Source organism: Syngnathus leptorhynchus, chromosome 8 (assembly GCF_054491065.1).
Source record: "Syngnathus leptorhynchus isolate UIUO chromosome 8, UIUO_Slep, whole genome shotgun sequence".
NCBI lineage: Eukaryota > Metazoa > Chordata > Actinopteri > Syngnathiformes > Syngnathidae > Syngnathus > Syngnathus leptorhynchus.
The window spans coordinates 9,860,669-9,883,366 of record NC_141202.1 but is presented as its reverse complement, the minus strand read 5'-3'; the positions used below and the strand labels follow the sequence as shown (position 1 = coordinate 9,883,366).

Sequence of the window (22,698 nt, the reverse complement as noted above, 5' to 3'; positions counted from 1 at the left end):
CAAACACACACTGCTGTTTACAGTGTTGTGAGGGCCTTCTGGCACGTATAAATGCAGTGGTAGTACTGCTCTACAGTCGTCTGACACCCGCACCACTCATCACTCAGTCCTAATGATGCCTTGCCTCCCCCCCCCCTCCCTAACCTACCCCCCAACCAGAGAAGACATCTGATGGGGTCGTGAACAGGTCATGACCTCCAGGTAGCCGCAGTACGGACAATCTGTGAATTCCCTTCAATGTTTGGTTTACTCTCTTTCGTCTTTTGTCTCAGTTTACCGTATATGTACTATGACACAAAAGTACTATGAGGTGATTATTTTTTTTTATTTTTTTTTTTAACTATGCCTTCATACTGTAATTAAATTAGTTTTTTTATTTCAATTCCTCTACTTAAGCCCACCCATTATGTGGGCGGTTCTTGGAGAGGAGGGGTCAGTTGGTTGCTGTGATAGGCTGTCTGCCATGAGGGCGGCTGAGGGTTGGCCTCTTGGGAAAGGTTCATTGGCTGGATCCTTTTGCACTACAAAATAACATCTCTACATCATAAGTGTTTTCACCGTTTGAAGATTGATGGTGCAGGCTCCTTGCTTTTTCTTGCTTTTCAAGGGCTTATGTTTATACTTGCATGTGTGTGTGCGTGGCTTACTTTTCAAAGTTCATTCGCAGTTCCTGTGGGACTGCATGTGTGTGCATGTGTGTGTGTACAGTTAAGCTGCATGTGCTCATCCTCCAGTCAAACACATGGATGACAGATGACCCAGTGGGAGACACCAGTCATCCTGCTTAACTGGAATTCTGTGCCCCCCACCCCTCACACACTCACACACAAACACACATGCACGCACGCACATAAACACACACACGGAAAGAAAGAAAGAAAGAAACTGTGTACTCCTGGGTTCAACTCCAATACAGTGTCCTTTCCTGAAGTTTCAGCCTTGCACATGAGGATAATAACACAGTGTGTGCATGCGTGGCTTTGAGAATGAACTAACCTCAACCCGGCTTTGCGTATGCCTCTCTATTGCTGTAGGAAGAAAGAGGAGGTGGGAGCTCACTAGACCAGGGGAAACCTAAATCCTCATATAAAAAGGCCATGCACTCAGCTCAGGCTGAGGGGAGGAGGGAGAGAGCAGAGGGAGAAAGGACGAGAGAGGCAGACAGACATTGGGATAAGGAGAGAGCGAGAGGGGGGAAAAAAGTTGATTTCCTTTTTCAGCAGAGCCATACATCACAGGGCCTCCCAGCTGCAGTGTCACAAGCTGACAGAATGACATGTGTCATTTATCAAAGGGGCCAGGCAGGGGCCTTGGGAAACGCGCACCACAAAGCCTGAGAGAGTTCATTCCAACACTCAACCCTCCCTCTCTCCCTTGTTCCCTTCCTCCCTCATCTCTACACCCTCAGCCCACCCCCGCCGTTCACTCTCCTCATTTTCTCTCGATAGCCACCCCCCCCACCCCATTCCCACCGATTACCTCAACCCTCCCTGTTCACTTTGGCTGGTGCTAAAAAAAGGCCCTGTTATGGTTCCGTCCGCTCTGTATTCATTACAACTGTGTGTACCTGATTGACTACAGTGTGAGTCCACAATTATATAAGAAATTGCCTGTCAGTCCACACCCAAAAACATTGAGGATAATTTAACTTTGGAAAACCAGTTTAGATTTTTCAGCAACAATTTGATCATTTACTCCCAATAACACACACCACTTTATTGTTGGAGTTAAATCAAGGAGTCGACTTGAAGACATTTTTATTGGCTGCCTTCTGGTTACACTCTCCCTCTAACATTCTTTGCTTACATTGACATTCTGCATAGCTGCCACAAAAGTGTCGTTTGACAAGGAGATTTCGGCTTTCCTGCCTGGTCAGACCTCTAAAGGGGTCTGAAAGCGAGAGTTAGAATAGCAAGTTAGTTCTGTACAGTCACGGCATGCTCTCTACAACTTTTTGAGTTAATGTCTCAGCACCGTGCATTTACACTTCTTCAAACTTCCTCCCATCCATCACCGGCTCACTTCTCATCCTCACCCTTCATCCGTCCACATTGTCATTCCTTGCCAGGGTAAACTTCATCGGAGCAAGTTCCAGAACCATTAAAGCATCTCACTTTATTGTTGGAATTTTGAGTTTTGCAAAAGGGGGCATTCCCCTTTCAAAACTGCTTTAACTAGGTCACTAATCAGTAATAAAAGAACATCCACACGTGTTTAATTTTAAGTTGTACAGGTTTAGCCCGTATTCCTTTTCGATTTAAATTTAGTTTGGACTCATTTTTAAATCACAAAAACCTGGCAATTGAACAGTGGTGTGTAGACTTTTTACATCCACTGTACCTGATGTTACTTCACTCTTCCGGGTTCTTCGTGTCACTCAGGTCAGAATTCACACATTACTTACAGTAAGTTTAGATCGAAATCATAAAACAACAAAACTACATAACATTAGAATGCAACAGTAACTTCTATCGATTGATACTTGGCAAACAGGACAGAAAGCCTGAAGAGCTTCTGCAGAAATTCTGTGAGAGTCTTTGTTCAATAATTAAAAATCCAACTTTCGGCAGCATGAGGTGGTAAGAAAAGAAGAAAAGGAGCCAGTAAAGGGAAGCAAACCCCCAAAAGAAGAAAACAGAAGGGAGCCTTCCTGACAGTCTAAATGTTTCCTTTCTTTGTCTAAGAGGGTTAAAAGCCGTTATATGTCACTGAGGCCAATATTCAGTGGCGGTATCACAGAGTGGTGACCCTTTCTGGAGGTCATGAATAGTTCATCCCTTTCAACTCTCCCATCTCAGTCTACTAAATCCTTCTCGCCCCCTCCTCTGTACACACAGCCCAAGGTAGTGTGTCGTGTGGGAGTTCCAATGCTGAGTGTTTCAGTCGTACAATGGCCAAGAAAAGCTTTTGGTCCAGAGCAGAGGAAAGTGTTGCGTTTACTAGTGAAACGAGAGACTTAAAGTATTTGACATTGTATCACTGGTCGTTGGTCAATCCAAATGTTCTTTTTACCAATTATTGACAAATCTAAACATTTTTGGGGGCCTCCTGACAAGTGATGGTTTTGGAGCTGCAAGGGTTCCACCAATGGACTGTACTGTGCTCAACTTATATATACGTAGCTATTATGGGAACGTAAGAATGATGGGAGCGACCAGTTTTTGCAATTATACCAGCTTGTGCATTTCTATGAAGATGTTTACTTTTTATCACTTTTAGATTTTGGAGGTATGTTGGTGGAACGGTTTGGGTTTTAGAACATACCCTTGTCATTTATTTTCATGAGCCTTATTCTTGAAGGGAGATGTGAGCTGACAGTTATCACTCAGTGGATCCCACATGACCTATAAAGACCCCAAAACCCCAAAACAATGAGGTCAGAGCAGCACCCCTTTTCCCCTGCCTCTCCTCCTTCTATCCCTCCCCACACCATCAGCATTCCTGAAGATGGATGTGTCTTTAAAGCAGAGATTGATTGTGGCTATCAGAGTTATGGCACCATATATCACAGCCGATGTGATTTCGACGAGCTGGATTGAACAAAAAAGGTGGGACTCCTCAACCCATGGGTGGGTTCTAGTGGGACAGCATGGACACGGTTTAATAGCTTGGAGATGACAGCGTGCGCTTCGGTCTCCGTGCGTTTATGCACACGTACTCGCTTGTACGTCCGTAAGTCGGCCTCGCTAGGGAATTCTGGCATGTGTTTGCGTCTGGCTGCTTCTCATCTTCATCCTGGTGTGTGTGTGTGTTTGCGTGTGCGTGCGTGCGGCTGTCTGCATTGATCTCCAGTGATGTGATCTCCCTTCAGAGTCTGTTCTCATCGGACTCTGATTTACGGCTTCATTAGGATCCTTGCACTACTGCCCCTACTTTTGTCTCCCTTTTCTCGGCTGACTGACACACGCACGCACACACACACACACACACACACACACACTCACACGGAGTTGTAGAAAAAAACTGCTACTAAAGGGCATTTGTGTAGTTTGTTTCTGTTCTGTTTGTCATCTTTATGAGTAATCTCTTATTATTCAGAAAGGCTTAGCACCTCATTGCGACACAAGTTAAAGCACTGTGGCAGTTTTGGAGGTGCTTGCCTACCCCCAGGCAGCCCCACTCGACTCAAAGGAGCCCTTATTGTGTGTGTCTTCTTTTATGGTGCTGTCTGAAAGAGAGGGATGCACTCCAGTCCGCATTCAAATGCACGTGGTAAAGGAGCCAGCAGAACAGGACAAACACCACAGGTTGTAAATGCTCTGAAAAGGTGTGTGTGTGTGTGTGTGTGCGCTGTGTGTTGGCGCTTGCACGCAAATACGCTCGTGTTTTATGAATGTAAATGTGCACTCGCGTGATTGTGTGCGCTGACTCCAGTGGATAGCCAGCTACTTGATTCCCTTTGCCTCAATCTACCTGTTTTTTTATAGTTGCCCGGAATGACTTTCTTCCCACCTCCACTAAGAGATGAAGTTTTGCGTCTTATATTTTGTCAAACCGCCACCATTATCAGAAGTCAAGTCATGCAGAAATGTAAAAAGAAGAAGAAGCAGAAGAAGAAGGTAATCACACTGTGCTGGTGCTTTTGTCGTCAGTCCGTGATGGAAACGGGTCTAAATATGAGATTAGAACCTGCCGCTGACTGATGCTATTAGGCAGATATGCCATAGACTTTACTATCTCCCATGAAGGATTAGTGCAAATTATACCGGGAGACAGGCCTGATTTCTCCTCTGCCTTTCTCAGTGTGGGCATTTGAGGCACTCTAAGTTGACAGCGTCTGTCTCTGCTTAGTTTTCCGAGACAGGTTGCGTGACAGCTGATGCCAAGCGAGGGCTTAAAAAGTGCGTATTTGTGGGTGTCTGTGTGTTTGGTCCGTGTGTGTGTGTGCCCGCGTGCAGGTTTGTGCACATATGTGTGGCTATTGGAGTTAGGAAATGACGGCAAAGTGTGTTTGAATACCATCGGTGACATTTTTTACTTTTTTTTTTCTGATGGCAAGTTCGCTTTGAGAACAGTGACAATCGAGGAAGGCTCATTTTAAGCTTGGTGGCTTCCTCTTTAATTCTACACATTTTTATCTGGCTTTCTTTTTTAATAATTAAAGTGTCTGTAAGACTGTCCATGTGATGCAACTTTTATGTAACTATGAATAAGAAAGAGAGCTGCTCAGGTGCTGGATTTCAACAGTAAATCCATTTGTGGTTATGCAGATTCAAAGGAAAATGTCGATAAAATCTTCATTCGTATACAAACTCCCACTTCACTTTAGAAGAGTCTTTTATGACAGCGAGTCCACGGCATCCATCGCGTCGAGTGTAATCAACATTCTTCATCAATCTGAAGTGTTTGAACTATCATGTTGATATAACTGCTTACTTGTTCACCTCTCAGGAATGCTTGAAGAAACATGCAAATGCTTCTCATTTTAACCATGGCGTCTCCTCTGGCCTGCTGATTTAGGTGGGTGACTCGCCCTTTAGTGCTGGTTGTAAAGCAGAGAGATGGATTTATAGGCCCAAGAGTTGTTGTTTTTATTCTACTGTCTCTGCACTTTTGACAGCAGAACAACCGCCGCCTTTACTGTCTTCAAGATACGTACAGTATATTCATGCTACAGTGGATATTTGACTTGTAATTAAAGCAAACTTAAATACAGAGCAGTAAAGTTGAAGGAAATTACTCTTTGGAAAGACATTTTTTCCCTTGCTTGACCTTTTCAATGCCATCTATCCTTCCTTCCCTTTCATTTTTTGTCAGAAATCTGCTCTCACTAAATTGTCTTCTGTACTCCACCTGCATGCTTAGTCGGTGAGCTATGACACAAAGCAATGCAGAGTCAGCAAGAACGAAACAGGTCAGATGTAGAGGGTGCTCCGACTGAGACAACACTTGATTATGTAAAGCTGCACAATCGCTTGAGATCCAATACAAGAGCTGTACGCAAAAAATCATTTGAGATCATTTCAAAGAGAAGAATGATGATTTTTGGTTCTCTCAGAGATGTATAAAAACCTCAGATGACAATTATATACCTTTCCATTTGTGTGTTCAGGGATTAAGATATTGAGCGAAACATGGATTCTTGCCTTTCATATTGCATTGGTCATGTCTTTTACAATATTAGGCACAACGGATGTTTTTTTTTCATTCAACCAATTTAAAAAAAAGTTTCCTCCGCACTGGATGCTACAAATCAGTCTCTCCTTGAAGCGGTCTGAATGAACCAGTTGCAGTCCTACTTTCCCTCTGCCATGGGACTCGGTGCTCATTTATCTATTTATTTCCACATCGCTGTTCTTTTTTTCCCTTCATATAAAGACAGTCCATGTCCGAACGTGTCATTGTGTGATGGATTGCATAGTCCTCTTTGCTCACGAAGAGAAAGGGGGGATGGTGAAAGGGAGGAGAAGGCAGGAAAAGAGAGGAAGAATTCAGTAAGTGAGCAAGGAAGAAGAGTGGGGCGTGAGGTGTAGCAGTGAAGGACATGGCAGCTTAGCGCTGGCCAAAAAGACTCTGCTGAACACCTGCTCCTGTCTCTGTCGCTCCTTCAACCTCCTCATTACCTGTCAATCTATCACAAGGCAGCCAGATCAAATGTCTGCAGAAGCCAGGACTCGTACAGAGAGGGAGGGAGGGAGGGATGGAAAAGAAGAGGACGTGACAAACAGTGACAAAGCAATGAGGCAAAGTGCGATAATGAATAAACAACACGAGCATTTTTTTTTAATCAAAGTTTGCGACTTTGTAACACGATTTACAATAAAAGGCATGATCTAGTTTTGAAAATAGAAATACAGTTACACTAAAGTAAACTAACAAGTGCATCAAGTAAATACATTTTTTTTAAAGTAGACCAATTACTCAAATAAAAGAAAAAAAATCTGTTTTTGTGGTCATTTATTTTGTATCAATGCAGCAGTTTCTCTTGTCATCACAAGCCACCCTCCAGCACCGTCTGCCTTTTTGATTGGCGCCTGCTTATGAAAGAGCTGAATCGTCCGACTGAGCTTCAGTAGGAGGCGTGGCCTACAGTTTCAGATTACAGTGACAATGCCCTTAGAGCAGCGGCAGGTGGACCTTTTTTTTTTTTTTTCACCCTCATTTTGCTCAATATTGATGTGTTTTCAGTCGTGGTCATGCATGGATTTATTTTGTGTGGCCCTTTGCTGGAGTGTGTGTTAAAAGTGTATATGACGGAGTGCATTAGCACACCAAAGACAGAATGAATGTGTGCTTCAAAAAGCAAATGAATTTGAGCTATTCAAGATGCATTAGTGCACACACGACCAGTCTGGACCCACTCTTTCTGATCTCCCCCCTGCCCGTTTGCTCTCCTCCCTCCCTCCTATGTCCTTGTTTTCCATTCTTTCCCCAGCTCTCCTACCTCTAGCTCCCTGTTAGTGTGTGAGCTGTGGTGATTTACGGTAATTATCCATCATTGGGTCATGTATCAGGCTGGCCGTTGCTAGGAGATGGAAGCAGCTGCTGCTGGCTGTTGTCTTGTCATGGATTGTGTGTGCGTGCGTACTTAGCGAATGTGTTTGTACTATGTACTGTTTGGTTTCTTGTCTGTGTGTGTAATCAGGTGATGCGGGATTTCAAAAGATGCAGGTGGTAGTGAGAAAGGAATGCATAGACAAAGATTATTAACTTTGGTGCTGATGGAGGTCAGAGGTTGAAAGGTGAAAGTGTGTATATTTTGTGGGGCAGCTTAAAATACACGTGTGTCTGTCCTTGCATGTGCACTGCATATGTGAGAGTGATATCAATCAATCAATCAACCAACCAATCAGTCAATCCTTTTATCCATTCATTTTTGAACTTCTTCTCATGAGGGTCACGGGCGTGCTGGAGCCTATCCCAGCTGACTTCGGGCCTTAGGCAGGGGTACACCCTGAACAGGGTTGCCAGCCAATCACAGGGCAGACATAGACAAAGCATTCACACCTATAGGCAATTTGGAGTGCTCAATCGTTTTTTTCGGATGTGGGAGGAAGCCGGAGTTTGCGGGGAAACTCCACGCAGGAAGGCTGGAGCTGCAATCGAACCCACAACCTCCGCACTGTGAGGCAGACGTGCTAACCAGCCGACCACCCAGAGAGAGAGAAAGAAAGTGAGTCAGAAAGAAAGTGAGACAAAGTGTGTGTGTGTTAGGGGCGTTAAAGCAGTGTGTATTTCCCACTGGCAGTCATCCCACAGATGGGTGCTGGATCAGGTCCCTTGAGGGACCTATTGGCTTCCATTTGCTGTGGAAATCTGCCATAGCCCATTGTGTTGAGGCTGTTTCAGATTTCATGACCTATACAAGGAAGTAGACATGAACTCAGGCATATTGGACACCAAAAGGTCACTGGCACACCTTGTTGAGCAAGGAAGTTTTGGGGTTGTGTTACTACTGTATTACCCTTCTGTCCTGATTGAAGGTTATAAGTTACTCTATGAAATATCATAAATTATTCTATATTTGTCACAATTTATTCGATATGTGAATGTTGTGGGTTTAAATCCGGGCTCTGGGTTTGTGTGTGGGGTTTGCATGTTCCCCTTCTTGTCTGCATGGGTTTTCTCCAGTGTGAATGGCTGTTTGTCTATTTGTGCCCTGTAATTGGCTGCTGACCAGTTTAGGGTGTTCACTGCCTCAGGCCTCCTAATCAGCTGGGATAGGCTGCAAGACCCGTGACCTTAGTAAATATAAGTGGTACTGAAGATGGATGAATGAATTTCAAAGGTATCTGCATTAAAGCTACAAGTCGTATGAGCCACCGCAACTGTAAATATAACATCCACTCTTCCATACCGACCTAATTAGCACCAGTTAGCATTTGTCATTGTGTTTAGGGGGGGAGAGATTAGGAACACCTCTCAATTAATCTGCAATCAGTCTGTTTGTTAATTAGCTAACCTGTTCTAAGTGGCCTTCGGGGCTCTTGTGTAATTAGCTGAGCTGTTGGGAAGCAGGCCTGCATGTTGACATTGACCTGAAATGTGCCTTTGTGCACGCACGCACGCAAATCCATCCATTCATCCACCTCACACAAATATATTATACTACTAACGGTATTATCCGTAAGAGAGATGAATACGCACATTTAAACATTCTCCCACCCTCTCCATGCAGATATACAGATTTGCGCTTAGGCATGCACTCAGTGATAAGATTTCACTGGTTATTCTTCCTTTCACTTTGCAGAAAGCCTGCATTACTCAAAACCTGTCTTGGAATGAGAAGGAGGACATACATGTCATGCTCCTTTTACACATACAGTAGAGTCAATTCATTCTTTTCAAGCGCAACAACAAGCCCACCAAATCGAATAGCTCCATTGGTCTGTCATAGTGGTGTATTTTTTTTTTTCTTCGTTCACTTCTAAGCCATTTGTTTACTCTGCTGCCTCCTGACATTGTCTGTGGTAATTAAAGGAGCACCCTTAAATTTATGGTTTAATTATACAAGCCTTGTTATGCAGAGACCAGGATGGTCTGATGTGCTCAATAAAAATAAATAAATTCCTCCCGGGTTTATTGAACCTGCGTTTGCATAGAGACTGCAATCGTTTCAGACGTTCAGGTGTGTGTTAATGCATTTCTGTGGTTATAGGTATGCCGGTGTGTTTATTTATGTATTGCGCTTCTGTGGTTCTGTACATGGTGAGTGTGAGTGAGAATGAACATGTAAAAAAAAGCCAGATGAATTACTATTGATTGCTGCTGGTTCACAGTATTGATCCCCAGCATGTTAAACCCTCCCGTACTCCGTGAAGAACACTCAGTCAGTGCTGGCTAAAAAAAAAAAAACTCTTGCACAACTGACATACAGCTGTGTAGTATTGCCAATATCTGAATGTGTTGTTAGGGTATGCTTGTAAAAAAAGAAGAGCCAATGTTTCTTGCAGCCCTACCTGTGTGTGTTTGTGTGTGTGTGAACGTGTAGGTGTGTGTGTGCGCATGTGTGTGTTAGTGGTCGAACCGATTAGTCAACCTTTACTACTCCACGTTAAAAGCTTGAATTTAATTAATCAACGATCATGCGTTGGCATGATTGGCATCTTGTCTTCTGATTGAGCAGTTTACATTGGACTTTTGAGTTTTCCGTCTTCTGTCGGTCTTGTCCTATACAGCAAAAAATGTCTGGTTAAATAGACCACTCAATCTACAAACGTCAGTGTCAAGAGTCCAAAAAAAAAAATGTGTGAATGAGCCTACAATAATACGATCACCACTAGTTATGTCATAGTATTTGTACAACTAATGTATGTTCACAAGAACTTTATTCATATCACATTCACAACTTACATCACTACACATTATGGCTGTATGCTACAAGTGTGTAGAAGTATTTGACCAAAAAATGAGACTGGTAGCACAGCCACGTACAAACTTTCAATGCTTAATTTTTTTTAGGGAGAAAAATGGTTGCAGACTGGATATCAATAACATTAGTTAATCAACTTTTATCACCAAAAAAATCTTATCTCATTCAACTCCTAGCAATGCATGAATGTGTGTTGGTGTGCATGTGCCCTCTGTAATTGAGAGCCGCTTCTCTAAACCAATCTTTTAGTTGGGTATAAATAGTGCTTACTCTATAAATAAAACAGCAGTACCTTTCACACTTTTTTTTTCTTGACTACCGCTCTCTCACACACATGCACACATAAACACACATGCTAACCAGGCTGACACGGATTCCACACCTGTATGTACAAAGACAGAGCTACCGTTAATCCATAACGCACTTTTTAGAGGTCAGGTGGAAGGGCGTCTGTGGGACATATTGATGTATTTACATGCGAGTGTGACCTCTACAAGCTTAGCACTGACTACCTGTCTAACCTCTGACCTCTTCTGCTTGACCTACAGTCATGTATTGCCGACATTAAGCTCCAATGGATGCATTTAGGCATGATGCGTTTATTCAAGGTGAGCAAGTAGCTGATGGAGGACTTTCCCATAGCACTATTATGGCAGCTGGTGAAGACATTGAACCTGAGCCACCCAGGGAGATTTTTTCATTTAAGCTTTTTTTGTTGCTGCCTGAAAGAGACTTTCACGCAGTTCTATTAGCAAACTGTTGTTACCGGTGCAAACTGTTGTTACCGGCGCTTGACTAAATATCTGCAAGTAATGCAGAATTTCTGCAGTCGTCCTGTTTGTACAGCGCTTATTCGCATTCACTTTCTGCTTAGGTCCATTATGCAGCCCTATGTATCTGCAGAATAACATGTCCCATCTGCTACTATCTGCTGAGCTCAACTCAGGCTAGAGGTGTTTTGAAATGGGCTGGAGAGAGGGGTGAGAGATAAATTGGTACATCGAGTTGGAATGCTGCAGCAGTTATTTAAGGCCCTGTAGGTGCTGCCTAGACCATATGCTCCTATTATTCCACTTGGGGGGAGACTCATGTGAGCATGTGAGCACGTCTGGGGGAGCGGAAGAGCTTGATGGTATTAAACAAGAAAGGAGGGGGGTGTTGAGAGTCAAAGGGGAAATGTACCAGAGGTGTTACTTGAAGGTGAGCCCCCCTATGGCACACTGGAGGCACGGGATACGTGAAGAAGCCTGCAATCAGATGAGAACGAATCAGTAAATGATCGCCTTCATCCTTAATATCCGGCTCTTTCGCTGTCATCTTTGCATAATTCAACCCATCAAATGTTCAGGTGAACTTTTAGCTTGAAAGCTGCTCTGAGGTTGATGTAGCTACGTATATCATATCCATATCACCAAAGTGCACGTCATTGATTCTTTTCATTATACAATTTTTGTCTTGGTTAATGCAGTAAACCAAATTTTGGAAAATTCTGTCAAGTATTTAAAATTCTGCATTCTAACACTTTGTATAATATTATAATATTGGTCACTTTAGAGGAGCTTTTTTTCATGATTTTAAATCAAACCAAAATCTTATGCACACCACAAACAAAACTAATAATGATTGATAATTATGTTTGACTCAATTTACTAACTCAACGTGAAATCTTTCTGGAATACAAATGACAAGTGGGTGCACTTGTGAAGTGTAGCTTCTGCTACAGAAAGAGCATTCAATGGTTTCGCCTGTCAATTACATGTCACTGGCATAGATAAAGAGAAAATTTTCGACCAGATTATACGAAATTCAATACACCTGATCATCTGTCCTCACACACAAACAGTGATTGGGAATCACACAAAAGTTTAGGTTCGGGCTTTATGTTCTGCATCTCCCGGTCCTCTTGTCTTTCTGTCCTCTGCCGTTTTTTTGCAATCGCCTGTCAAAATTAGTCCTGTGTTCCTCAAGCAGGCCATGGCTCTCATGTTAGCCGCTTCACGGGAAGCACATCCCAACATTCCCTCTGACACGCCGGCAGCTGCATTACCATAATTGGCTTTTCTACATGACGGGACAGAGGAAATAATAATGTCATTTTATTTACAGCCCTCTTGTCCAGGTCCGAGAGCAATCACCCCTCCCCTCCAACCCTCCCCACCGCTGCACTCTCTCTTCTATCTACCATACAAAACTCCTCCTCTTTTTTTTTTTTTATATCTCATCCCATCTCCCCCTCTCCCCCCCTACTCTCTCCGCGCTGTGTGCGTCTCATTCTGCCACAGCGTGTAGGTCAAGCGATGGCATTTTGATCAGCTCCTGTCCAAAGCCATCAGTGTTGAGAGGCACGTAATGGAGAGCAGGGTGACAAACAGAATCTGGGGAAGGAATAAGACTGCCAGTTTCCTATTAGGGGCCAGCCTAAACGGCCCCGGCCTGCACCCCCGCCCCCCCCCCAATGCCGCCACACAACAAACCACCACCGCCAGCCTTGTTCTCCGCAAACCCACTCTTGCACTGCCTAAATCACATGAGTGAAGGGACCTGTGATTGGACATTAGTGCTGCAAACGACTGCTGTGATTGCCCCCTCTTCCCAAACGCACATCAAATAAATAAAGAAATGTGTGCAAATAAATAGAAGAAGGGGTGTTGGAGAAAAGGGGCAAGTGAGGAGAAGCTGACTGGTTTCATCTCTTTCTTTTCACTCTTGTTTCACTCTTTCTGCCTTTCTTATCTGGTTTGTTTGGCTTTGACAGCGGCCAAATGGTGAAGCTCTGTGAGCCTGACAGAGAGTGTTATTGATTTAACAACCAAGCCGACTCTCTGCAAAGAAGAGAAAAAGCAGAGGGGGGAAAAAAACAGATGGGTGGGAAAGAGATAGAAAAGTTTTGAAAAGGAGTGATGTGTTGCCGCTCCACTCCTTGCCAAATTGCAGACGTGTACTCTGCTTGCATTCAATCTGGTATCGTTTACAGAAATCAAGTTATTAAAAAAAAAAGTCACTGTGTATGGGGAAGAATGTTTTAAAGATGATCTCTTCTTTGGTCAACCATGTTGTCACACTGAAGCCCAATTTTGTATTGACACAAGATGAAGGGCGTTCACTGCCAAATATAATCAACTGTGTCTCTGTCCTCTCTGTGCGGCTGGACCACATCTCCTCTGGTCTGCTCTATTCTTAAGAAATAAGAATAACTTTTCTTTTTACATAGCAGAGCACATACTTTCAAGAGCACGTTTAATTATTATATATCATATTGTAACATATAAGGGAAGAATTTTCATCCATTTTAGTTCGAGTAACAATTGATGAGGTAGTTGAGAAAAGTCACACTTTGTTCTTGTACCCTCTTACGTTTAACTTTTTGTCCAATATTTTGTAGTGTGAGACATTAGAATCTATTTAAAGCTTCATAGTGTGTCAATCTATTTTTTTTTTTCCAGGGGGGGCCCTTTATAATATCTAAAGGTGCTACTCTACCATATTTGATATCGCACTTGTACACTTATTAGTCGCGTATTACCCACTGTAGATGAGTGATACACTGAGATGCTAATATGTTGCCGTTGTTGCGAGAGTGGCTGGTGGCGGGGCTTGACGGCGGCAGTTTGTGACAGTGAGTCGTGGCACTCTCCTGGCCACGCTGCCGCCTGTCTCCTTGAATGCGGCGCGTTCCCAAGCAAAAGTGACAAGCGCTTTGGTGCCCGTGCAGATGGCCCTGCTCACAGCTATCACCCACTCTGCAACCTAAACCGCAAGGGATGCCAGCCTTAGCCCACCCGTAGCCCGCCCTTTCCTACTGCTGTGACATCACGCAGGACACAAACACACGTTGATGGTGTTGCGGGCAAAGGATGGACGTTAATATGATCTCATGTTACGTTCACACATCTTCGGGTAGCAGTGATTGATGTGTACATGTTTGATGTGTAGCTCTTAATATTTTTACCTCATTGCCAATTCAAATTTCAGCATTCTGCCAGATGAGCATTTCAAAGGCGTGGCAGAGATAATTTATTTCAGGCTAACTTTAACTGTGTTTCATCACTAATGTACATTTATGGTTTGCAAAACAATCTGGATACTGCCTATGATTTTTTACAAATGTCTCTCTCCGCCACCCTTTTGTCTCTGTGCTTTTGATAGCTCCCTCTTTGTTGTTTCCATGACAACATGGCAGGACAGAAATTGATTGACAGGGATCGTCAAAGGGTTCCCTGGCGACCTGCTCATCGCTCGAAGCCCCTCCTTACTGCAGTCTGTGTTTTGTCACTCATCCACATATTTTTCTCTTTCCTACAATGTGATTTCTATATCTCCAACTATTAGGGTTTTAGCTATTTTTGGACTGCAGCTGACATGAGTGACTCAGCTAGGTTATTCCTACTGTACAATGGGGCTGGTGATGAATGGCTAGCCATTCTGCAGGATGCATTGTATATTAAATGGCTGATATGCATTGACATCCTTATGCTCTGGAAGCAGGTTGGTGCGGGAAGTCACCCTAACCGGAGACACTCTGCAGATGTGTTGTAGAGAGTACATCACATAATGCTAATCTGCTGTGTTAGGGATTTTCAGGAGTTTTAGAAACTGTCTCAGTCTCAGTCTGTCAGTGGGATTGAAGCGCAGCCAGGTTCTCCTGTAGTGCTCTCATTTCACTGAAATCCTGTCAGGCATTGGGGTGGGGAGAGGAGGGGGGGAGGTAAGTTGCTCATTTGGAGAAGGGTGTATCAGCAGCACGCAGCACACTCTCGATTTATAGACAATATAATGGTTAGACGGAGTCTCGTTTGCACTGTAAGAGCAGCTAAGTGTGCGCCGCATTGTGAAGGTGAGCGTGCGGGCTAACGTGCATTCCCAAACCGATGCGCTCAAATGCACATCATCACATAGTCACAGTGCACGGTGCAGCTGCTCACTTCCCCCACCTCATCCACCCATCTCCTCTCAGGCAGCAGTAAATGGTGCCAGTGTATATATATCAGGTATTATGTCCACTTAGATTATGATATGACAGGTTAGCGTGCCGTTTGAAGCTGACAGCACATCTGTTTCATCAGGAAAGATTGATACTGGCATCTAGGACACACATCTCACCATGCAGGAAGGAGATAAAGGAAGAAGCTAGGGGGCTGTCTTTCTTGTCACCCTGCCTCTCTCACTCTCTCTATTTTTTTTTCCTCACGTTTCTACTTACTCCCCCCTTCTCGCCGAGAAAACCCAACACCTCATCCTTACTTGTTCTTCATTCCCCGTGTCTACTTTTCATTCACGTTGTTCTCCAACCACCTAATGTCTTTCTTTTCGTATGCTTGCTTGGAGTGTGTTCTCTACCCAGTGCGTATGCGCATGTGCGCGTGGACACACACACACACACACACACACACACACACACACACACACACACACACACACACACACACACACACACACACACACACACACACTTGTCCCTGCCCTCAAGCTTCGATATTTGTTCATTTTTACAATGTATTGTCTATCTACCCCATACTCGTCTTCTTAACAATCACGAGCAGTTTGATTCCAAATAACATTGTTTTGTCAGTTTCTGTGCTTATTATCTCAAATGGGAGTGACCTTTAGCTTGGGTGACTTGGTTAGGAAAAGCTGCAATCCCTTCCAATTAGTGGTTTTTTCCCCCTCACCAGATCAGTTGCATAATCTTAACATTTGTGGAGTTGAACTTCAAGCACGGGGTGATTGAGAGGCAATAAAGCTTCGAGAATAGAAAAACAAAGAGTAAAAAAGGGAGTTGGACATTCAAGCATGCAGCTGACTAACAAGGCCAAACAGCCAGTCATTTCCCTGGAAACATGAGGCATGTGTGAAGGAATAGGGAGTTGGGTAGGAAAAGGACAACTGTCAGAAGCGCAGTGATTTATATTTCCCTCGGAGGCTTATTCCACCACACGCTTTCACAACCACATGTGTGTAAAATATAAAGTCACGCATGCATATATATATATATAGACACAGATGTACAATTCCAGAACAGAAGGGCTACATTTTTCATTGTGTTAGATTTGTGTCATTTTATTTTCACTCTTAGTGTTAATGGACTGTGAATGGTTTATATTGATCAATTATCTGATTGATTTATATCATTAATTTTCTCCCATTTTTGTCTTCTGTCGGTGCTACAGCGTACATGCCCGAAGATGAACTTAAGGCGCCCACTCAAGAGGAGGAAGAACACCTCCAGGATGACGGCCTCTCATTAGACGGCCAGGACACAGAATTTTTGTGCAACGAGGAAGAGGAAGATGTGGAAGGAGGCCAACCTCCTAGTTATAGAGACTCTCCCCTCAGCAATGGCACCAACCCCGATGCTGGCTATGGGTCCCCGCTTAGTGACGCCAGTGACAGACTAACAGATTTCAAAAGTACCTCCTCTCGGGATGGTCACGAGAAAGAAGGTACAACCTTGCCCTTCTCGCCCAGCAATGGCCTATCTTTCCAAGATAGTTTGGCTCAGATGAAAGCCGTCTATGCAAACCTCATTTCAGATGCCTCTTGGTCCAGCATTACAATGGATTTAATGAAATCCAAGTCTGCTGTAGCTGGCAGTATAAACAGCACCCTCAACAATTCAGAAGCTGCCTCTTCTGCCCCGGTTTCTACAGCAACAACAACGACGACCACCAACAAGAGCAATGGGGTCAACATAGTCACCAGTCCTCACAACGGCAGGGGCTCCAGCACCACCGTTAGCCACACAAGCACCACAACTGTTAACACGAATGGCACAGCCGCTAGCTCGGTTAGCATCCACAATGCAACCAGCAGCAGCGGGAGCAGCAGTGGCGGGACTAATAATGGCAGTGGTGTGGCCTATGACTGGCACCAAGCAGCACTTGCCAAGACTCTTCAGCAGACCCCCTACCATCTTTTACCCGAACCTAGCCTTTTCAGCACAGTGCAGCTATACCGTCAAAACAATAAGCTGTATGGCTCTGTCTTCACTGGTGCAAGCAAATTCCGCTGTAAAGATTGCAGTGCGGCCTATGACACCCTGGTTGGTTTGACAGTCCACATGAATGAGACTGGCCACTATCGAGATGACAACAAGGACAAAGAGGAGGATCAGGGAAAGCGCTGGTCCAAACCCCGCAAACGCTCCCTGATGGAAATGGAAGGCAAAGAGGATGCTCAGAAGGTACTGAAATGCATGTACTGTGGCCACTCCTTTGAATCTCTGCAGGACCTCAGCGTTCATATGATCAAGACCAAGCATTACCAAAAAGTGCCTCTCAAAGAACCAGTGCCAGCCTTGGCCACTAAACTGGTTCCCGCCTCCACTAAAAAACGAGCAATGCAAGATACGATCATTTCCCCTTGCTCTCCAGAGTCTGTCCATGCCGGTAGTGGGGGAGGTGGTTTATCACTTGGTGACATTAGCAAAGATGCAAAATCAGTAGCCAATCCTTATGTAACAGCAAACAACCGATATGGCTACCAGAATGGGGCCAGCTATACGTGGCAGTTTGAAGCACGAAAAGCTCAGATCCTGAAATGCATGGAGTGTGGCAGCTCGCACGATACACTGCAACAGCTTACTGCTCACATGATGGTCACAGGTCACTTTTTGAAGGTCACAAATTCTGCATCCAAGAAAGGCAAACAGCTGGTGTTCGATCCTGTGGTTGAAGAGAAGATTCAGTCCATCCCTCTGCCGCCTACTACCACCAGACTCCCTGTACCTGGTAGTATTAAGTCTCAGCCGGTTTCCCCTGCCCTCTCCTCGGGCTCAGAGGAAAAGAAGGAAGTGAGTGAGGACGAGAAATTTGAAAGTGGGGAGCCAGTTGAGAAAAAAATCAAGGAGGAGAGAGATGACTCGGGTGAGAAAGTTGAGACTGACACCACATCATATAAATATCTTAGAGAAGAAGATCTGGAGGAAACTCCGAAAGAAGGTCTAGATATTCTTAAATCCCTTGAAAACACGGTGTCAAGCGCTATTAGCAAGGCTCAGACAGGCACTCCCACTTGGGGTGGATATCCGAGCATTCATGCAGCTTATCAGTTGCAAGGTGCCATGAAGAGCTCGACTACTCTTCTGCCCCCCACCATCCAGAGTGTCCAGATGCAGCCAATGTTTAACAGTGGGCTTCGAGGGCTCGCGAGTGACCCCAATTCAGTCATCCACTCGCCTCGGAGCCCTACTTCTCCTACTCTACTCAGGAGCAACGTCACTGCCATGGAGGAGCTGGTGGAGAAAGTGACAGGGAAAGCTGCCGCTGTAAAGAAAGAAAAGGAGGAAAAGACGGTCAGCGCGGAGCGAGCTCGACCTCCTTCGTTGGTTAAGTCCCCCTCTCCCGCATTGAGGGAGCAGAGAGAGCAACTGGCCTCTCCAAACGACCTAGTTGCAGGTAAAGCATCCGGTGTGAGAAGTACCAGCCCGGGCAGTGTAGAATCCGAGCTTATCTGCAAGAAGGAGCCTAAAGAAAGCCTTGTGGATGTCTACAACAACTCAAAGAACGGCCTCGAGGCATGCCAGTCGCCGGTCACTAACGGCAACAGTCTCGGCATCATTACCGATCACTCGCCAGAAAGTCCTTTTGTCAATCCTCTCAGTGCACTCCAGTCAATCATGAACACACACCTGGGTAAGGCCTCCAAAGGGGTCAGCCCAGCAGCAGACCCACTGTCCATGCTTTACAAAATCAGTAACAGCATGATGGATAAAAAGCCAGCCTTCAACCCAACACCTCAGGGCAAAACCGCTGAGCCCATCAACCACTTTGCTTTGTATGAAAACAACGACCAACCCATAGACCTGAGTAGAAGCAAGTCTAGCACCAACAGTAACAGTAACAGTAATACTAACAATAACAACAGCAGTAGTGCGGTCAACAATGTTGTAAATGGTAACAAACCTATTATTAGCATGCCGGAAACAGTTTCCTCTCCTTTGAGAGAGAACGCTCTCATGGACATCTCTGATATGGTAAAGAACCTCACCGGGAGACTGACTCCCAAATCGTCAACACCCTCCTCCATCTCAGAGAAATCAGATGCCGACGGCAGTGCATTTGAGGATGCTCTCGAGGATCTCTCCCCAGTGCAGAAGAGAAAAGGGAGGCAGTCCAACTGGAATCCCCAGCACCTCCTTATCCTGCAGGCACAGTTTGCCTCCAGCTTGCGGGAGACCCCAGAGGGCCGCTACGCTATGACTGACTTGGGCCCTCAGGAAAGGGTCCACATCTGTAAGTTCACGGGCCTCTCGATGACGACCATCTCCCACTGGCTAGCCAATGTCAAGTACCAGCTGAGACGGACCGGTGGCACCAAGTTTCTCAAAAACATGGACTCTTGCCAGCCGGTGTTCCTCTGTGGTGACTGCGCTTCCCAGTTCAGAACTCCCTCCTCCTATATCAGCCACCTGGAGTCTCACTTGGGATTCAGCTTGAAGGACCTGTCCAAACTGTCAACTGAACACCTACGGGAGCAGCAGGCTGCCTCGAAGGTGATCACGGACAAAATGACATTCGGCAGTTCCCTGTCAGCCTTGACTACGCCAGAGGACGACACTGGCTCCGTGTACCAGTGCAGACTTTGTAATCGGACATTCGTCAGCAAACACGCAGTCAAGTTGCACCTCAGTAAAACCCATGGCAAGTCTCCCGAGGACCACCTGGTGTTTGTTACAGCTTTGGATAAACTAGAGAAACTAGACAAAATGGAGTCAGTTTAAGAAGGGTGTCGATGACAAGAGACATTGACAGCTATAGAACTGACCAGAATTTCATTGCACTAAAACAACATTGTTCACAGTTAACTGCACTGGGCCGAAATGAGCCAACAGGAAAAAAAAAAAAAAAAAAAAAGTCTTATTTTCTGTTGTAATGATTGCCTGACTGGACCATGTTGATTTGTTTTTGTTTTGCCAAACTTTACTTTTTTTTAACACTTATTTCATAAGATATTTATATGCTGTTTGTCTGATCTGTGCATGTACTTTAGTGAATCAAGATTAAACAAAATGATTTTGATATTCTGATGGCAAAAATACAACTACTGTGTCAATGGTGAAAAGTAAAAATGCATTGGAAGAATGGAAATCTGTACAATACTTGACATGAAGAAGAAAATTAATTGTATACACCAAAAATAATTAAGAACACCCCGAAAGACTGAAGTAGCACCTTAGACGTTTGAATTTTGCGTTTGTAAAAAAGAAAAGTAATTATGGTTTCCTGTTATTGAAATGTTTTGAAGATGGCCTGCTTTATTGTATTAAAAAAGATTATATGAACACTTGGAACAACTGAAATGCTGCTTCCAGTGAGTCAAAGGTTGCCATTTTATGCAAGTTTGCTAAAATAAAAAAAATGTCCTTATTGTGAAGTATCACCAATTGTTAAATTTACTTACGATGATTGTTTTTGTTTTGTTGTGTTGATTTTTTTTTTTCCAATTTGCCTCTTTTTACCGGTGTTGCTTTCAGCTGTAAAGAAAACAGTTGTAAATGATTACCAGTGAAATGTCAGTACTCCCATAAGACATCATTTGAAATGACCCTGCAGTCTTTGTATCTTACAGTGTGTGCATTCTCTAACTTTTATATTGTCATTTTATACAAAAATGATAAAAAAAAAAAAAAAAAAAGCAAAAAACGAATTGTGTATATAAATATATGCTGTAGAGTTACAAAGTGTCTTTTTTTTAAAATACAAATTCAGCTTCTTTGGCTTGGTTTACAGAAATGATTTTAATTCTACTTGCATCCGATTTGATGCATGAAATAATGTGGAAAATAAATAAGCGATGCACAATGACTATACATTTCAATGTTTTATGAACAATATTGTAAAAACAACAAAGAAATGTTTTTAGCACCGGTTAGATTGTTTCTTTTCTTTCTCAATTGTAAAATAAACCCCAAAGCAGTTGTTAACAGTCATACATTTGTGGTTGTGTATTCATTCGTCATAATGGTGCATCAAATGTATATTAAAATGCTCTGTAGCATCCTTTTTGCTGCACATTAAAGCGATCACAGCAAAATCCATTCCCAGCCCAGTGTAATACATTTTTTCACCCCATTTTGAACATTTTCAATTCTTCACAAATGCTCTTTTCTCTTTTCAGCATTTAAGAGAAAAATAACTGATGGCAAAGCCACATCATACCACTATAGTAATGATAAAGATGACAAGAATGATAAGCTCGTAAGAGTGCCGATTGTGCTGCAGAAACTCATGCTCGGCTTGTGACTGGCCTTCGGGAGGCCCTGCTGTGAAGACCTACTGTTACATTTATTAATGACAGCAGTGTATTTTAGTCTGTGATCTGATCAGATGGGTGTCTCTTTATATCTTTAGTTTGACATTATCAACATCTTGACTGGTGACGCAAAACCAAAAAAAAAACAAATCTATTTTATAACATACACAAATTTTTTTTTAATTATTCAAACAAAATTTGCTCTGCTCACTTTAATGTGGTTTTGTGGCAGGCATGAAAGTATTAAGACATGTACTAAAAAGTGTCCTGAAGAAACTAATCATACATTCATTTGGTATTTAAAAGACAACTCAAATGTTGGAAAAAAATTATTCCCAATAGAGTCAACACCAAAGACTTACTGTTGGTGTTTTAATTTGTATTGTGCAACCTAATTCATTTGTTTTTTGTTTTTTTTATATATATATCAACCACAAGTCTGTATAATAAGTAGGTATTCTTAGGGATATATTTTAATCAAATAAAGTAACATTGTGCATTTGGCAGCAGATTTGCAATTAACCTAAATTAAATTTCCATTTACCGTTAATATGTTCAGGTGCTTATCTCATTTTATGCATAGTTATTAGCAGGTCTATCTTAACAAGGGTAACTAACATTAAAAACTGCTCTCACTTATAACAGCAGTTGTATGCCACAGAAAATTGATATATTGTCAAAAGAATAACTCCCTGAAGATGTCTTTATAAAGACTAAAAACATACATACATATATTATTATAAACTGTATACTATATATGGCACATATAGAGTATCATTATGTAGTATCAAGTCCGCTGCAATCAATGGCTTTTTAAATAAATGAGTTTTTAGACAAAGTCTAAAGTTTGCACCACTGTCCAAGTTTCTCTTGTCAGCAGGAAAAGATGTTTTAAGCCTTCACCTTCATACAGAGAACTTCTACAATCTGTCATTTACAAGAGGGATCAGCAATTTGTGAGCCTTGTACGGTCCCCACTGACATTCTTGAGTTCTCTGTTGATGAATACAGTAATAAAACCAGTAATGAAAACAACAATACATTTTTGAGGGGGGTTAAACATGTTTACTCTACAACAGTGAACCCTGCATACTCACGGTTTATATTTATGGGATATTTTTCGATTTTTTTAATTG

General features: G+C 43.3%; 1 protein-coding gene across 3 annotated transcripts in view; it reads left to right on the top strand.

Annotated features, from left to right (window-relative positions):
* Window positions 1–21,239, top strand: part of LOC147052315 (teashirt homolog 1-like) — a 30,925-nt gene extending 9,686 nt beyond the window's left edge. For 2 of the 3 annotated variants that reach the window (XM_085918176.1, XM_085918174.1), the window contains exon 3: window positions 16,480–21,239. In XM_085918176.1, the coding sequence (XP_085774302.1) occupies window positions 16,480–20,030 (3,551 nt within the window). In that variant the 3' untranslated portion in view covers window positions 20,031–21,239. Of the gene's footprint in view, window positions 1–7,557; window positions 8,114–16,479 lie in introns of those variants that run through there. The other variant, XM_085918177.1, reaches the window with a different exon arrangement.
* The last annotated feature ends 1,459 nt before the right edge of the window (window positions 21,240–22,698 follow it).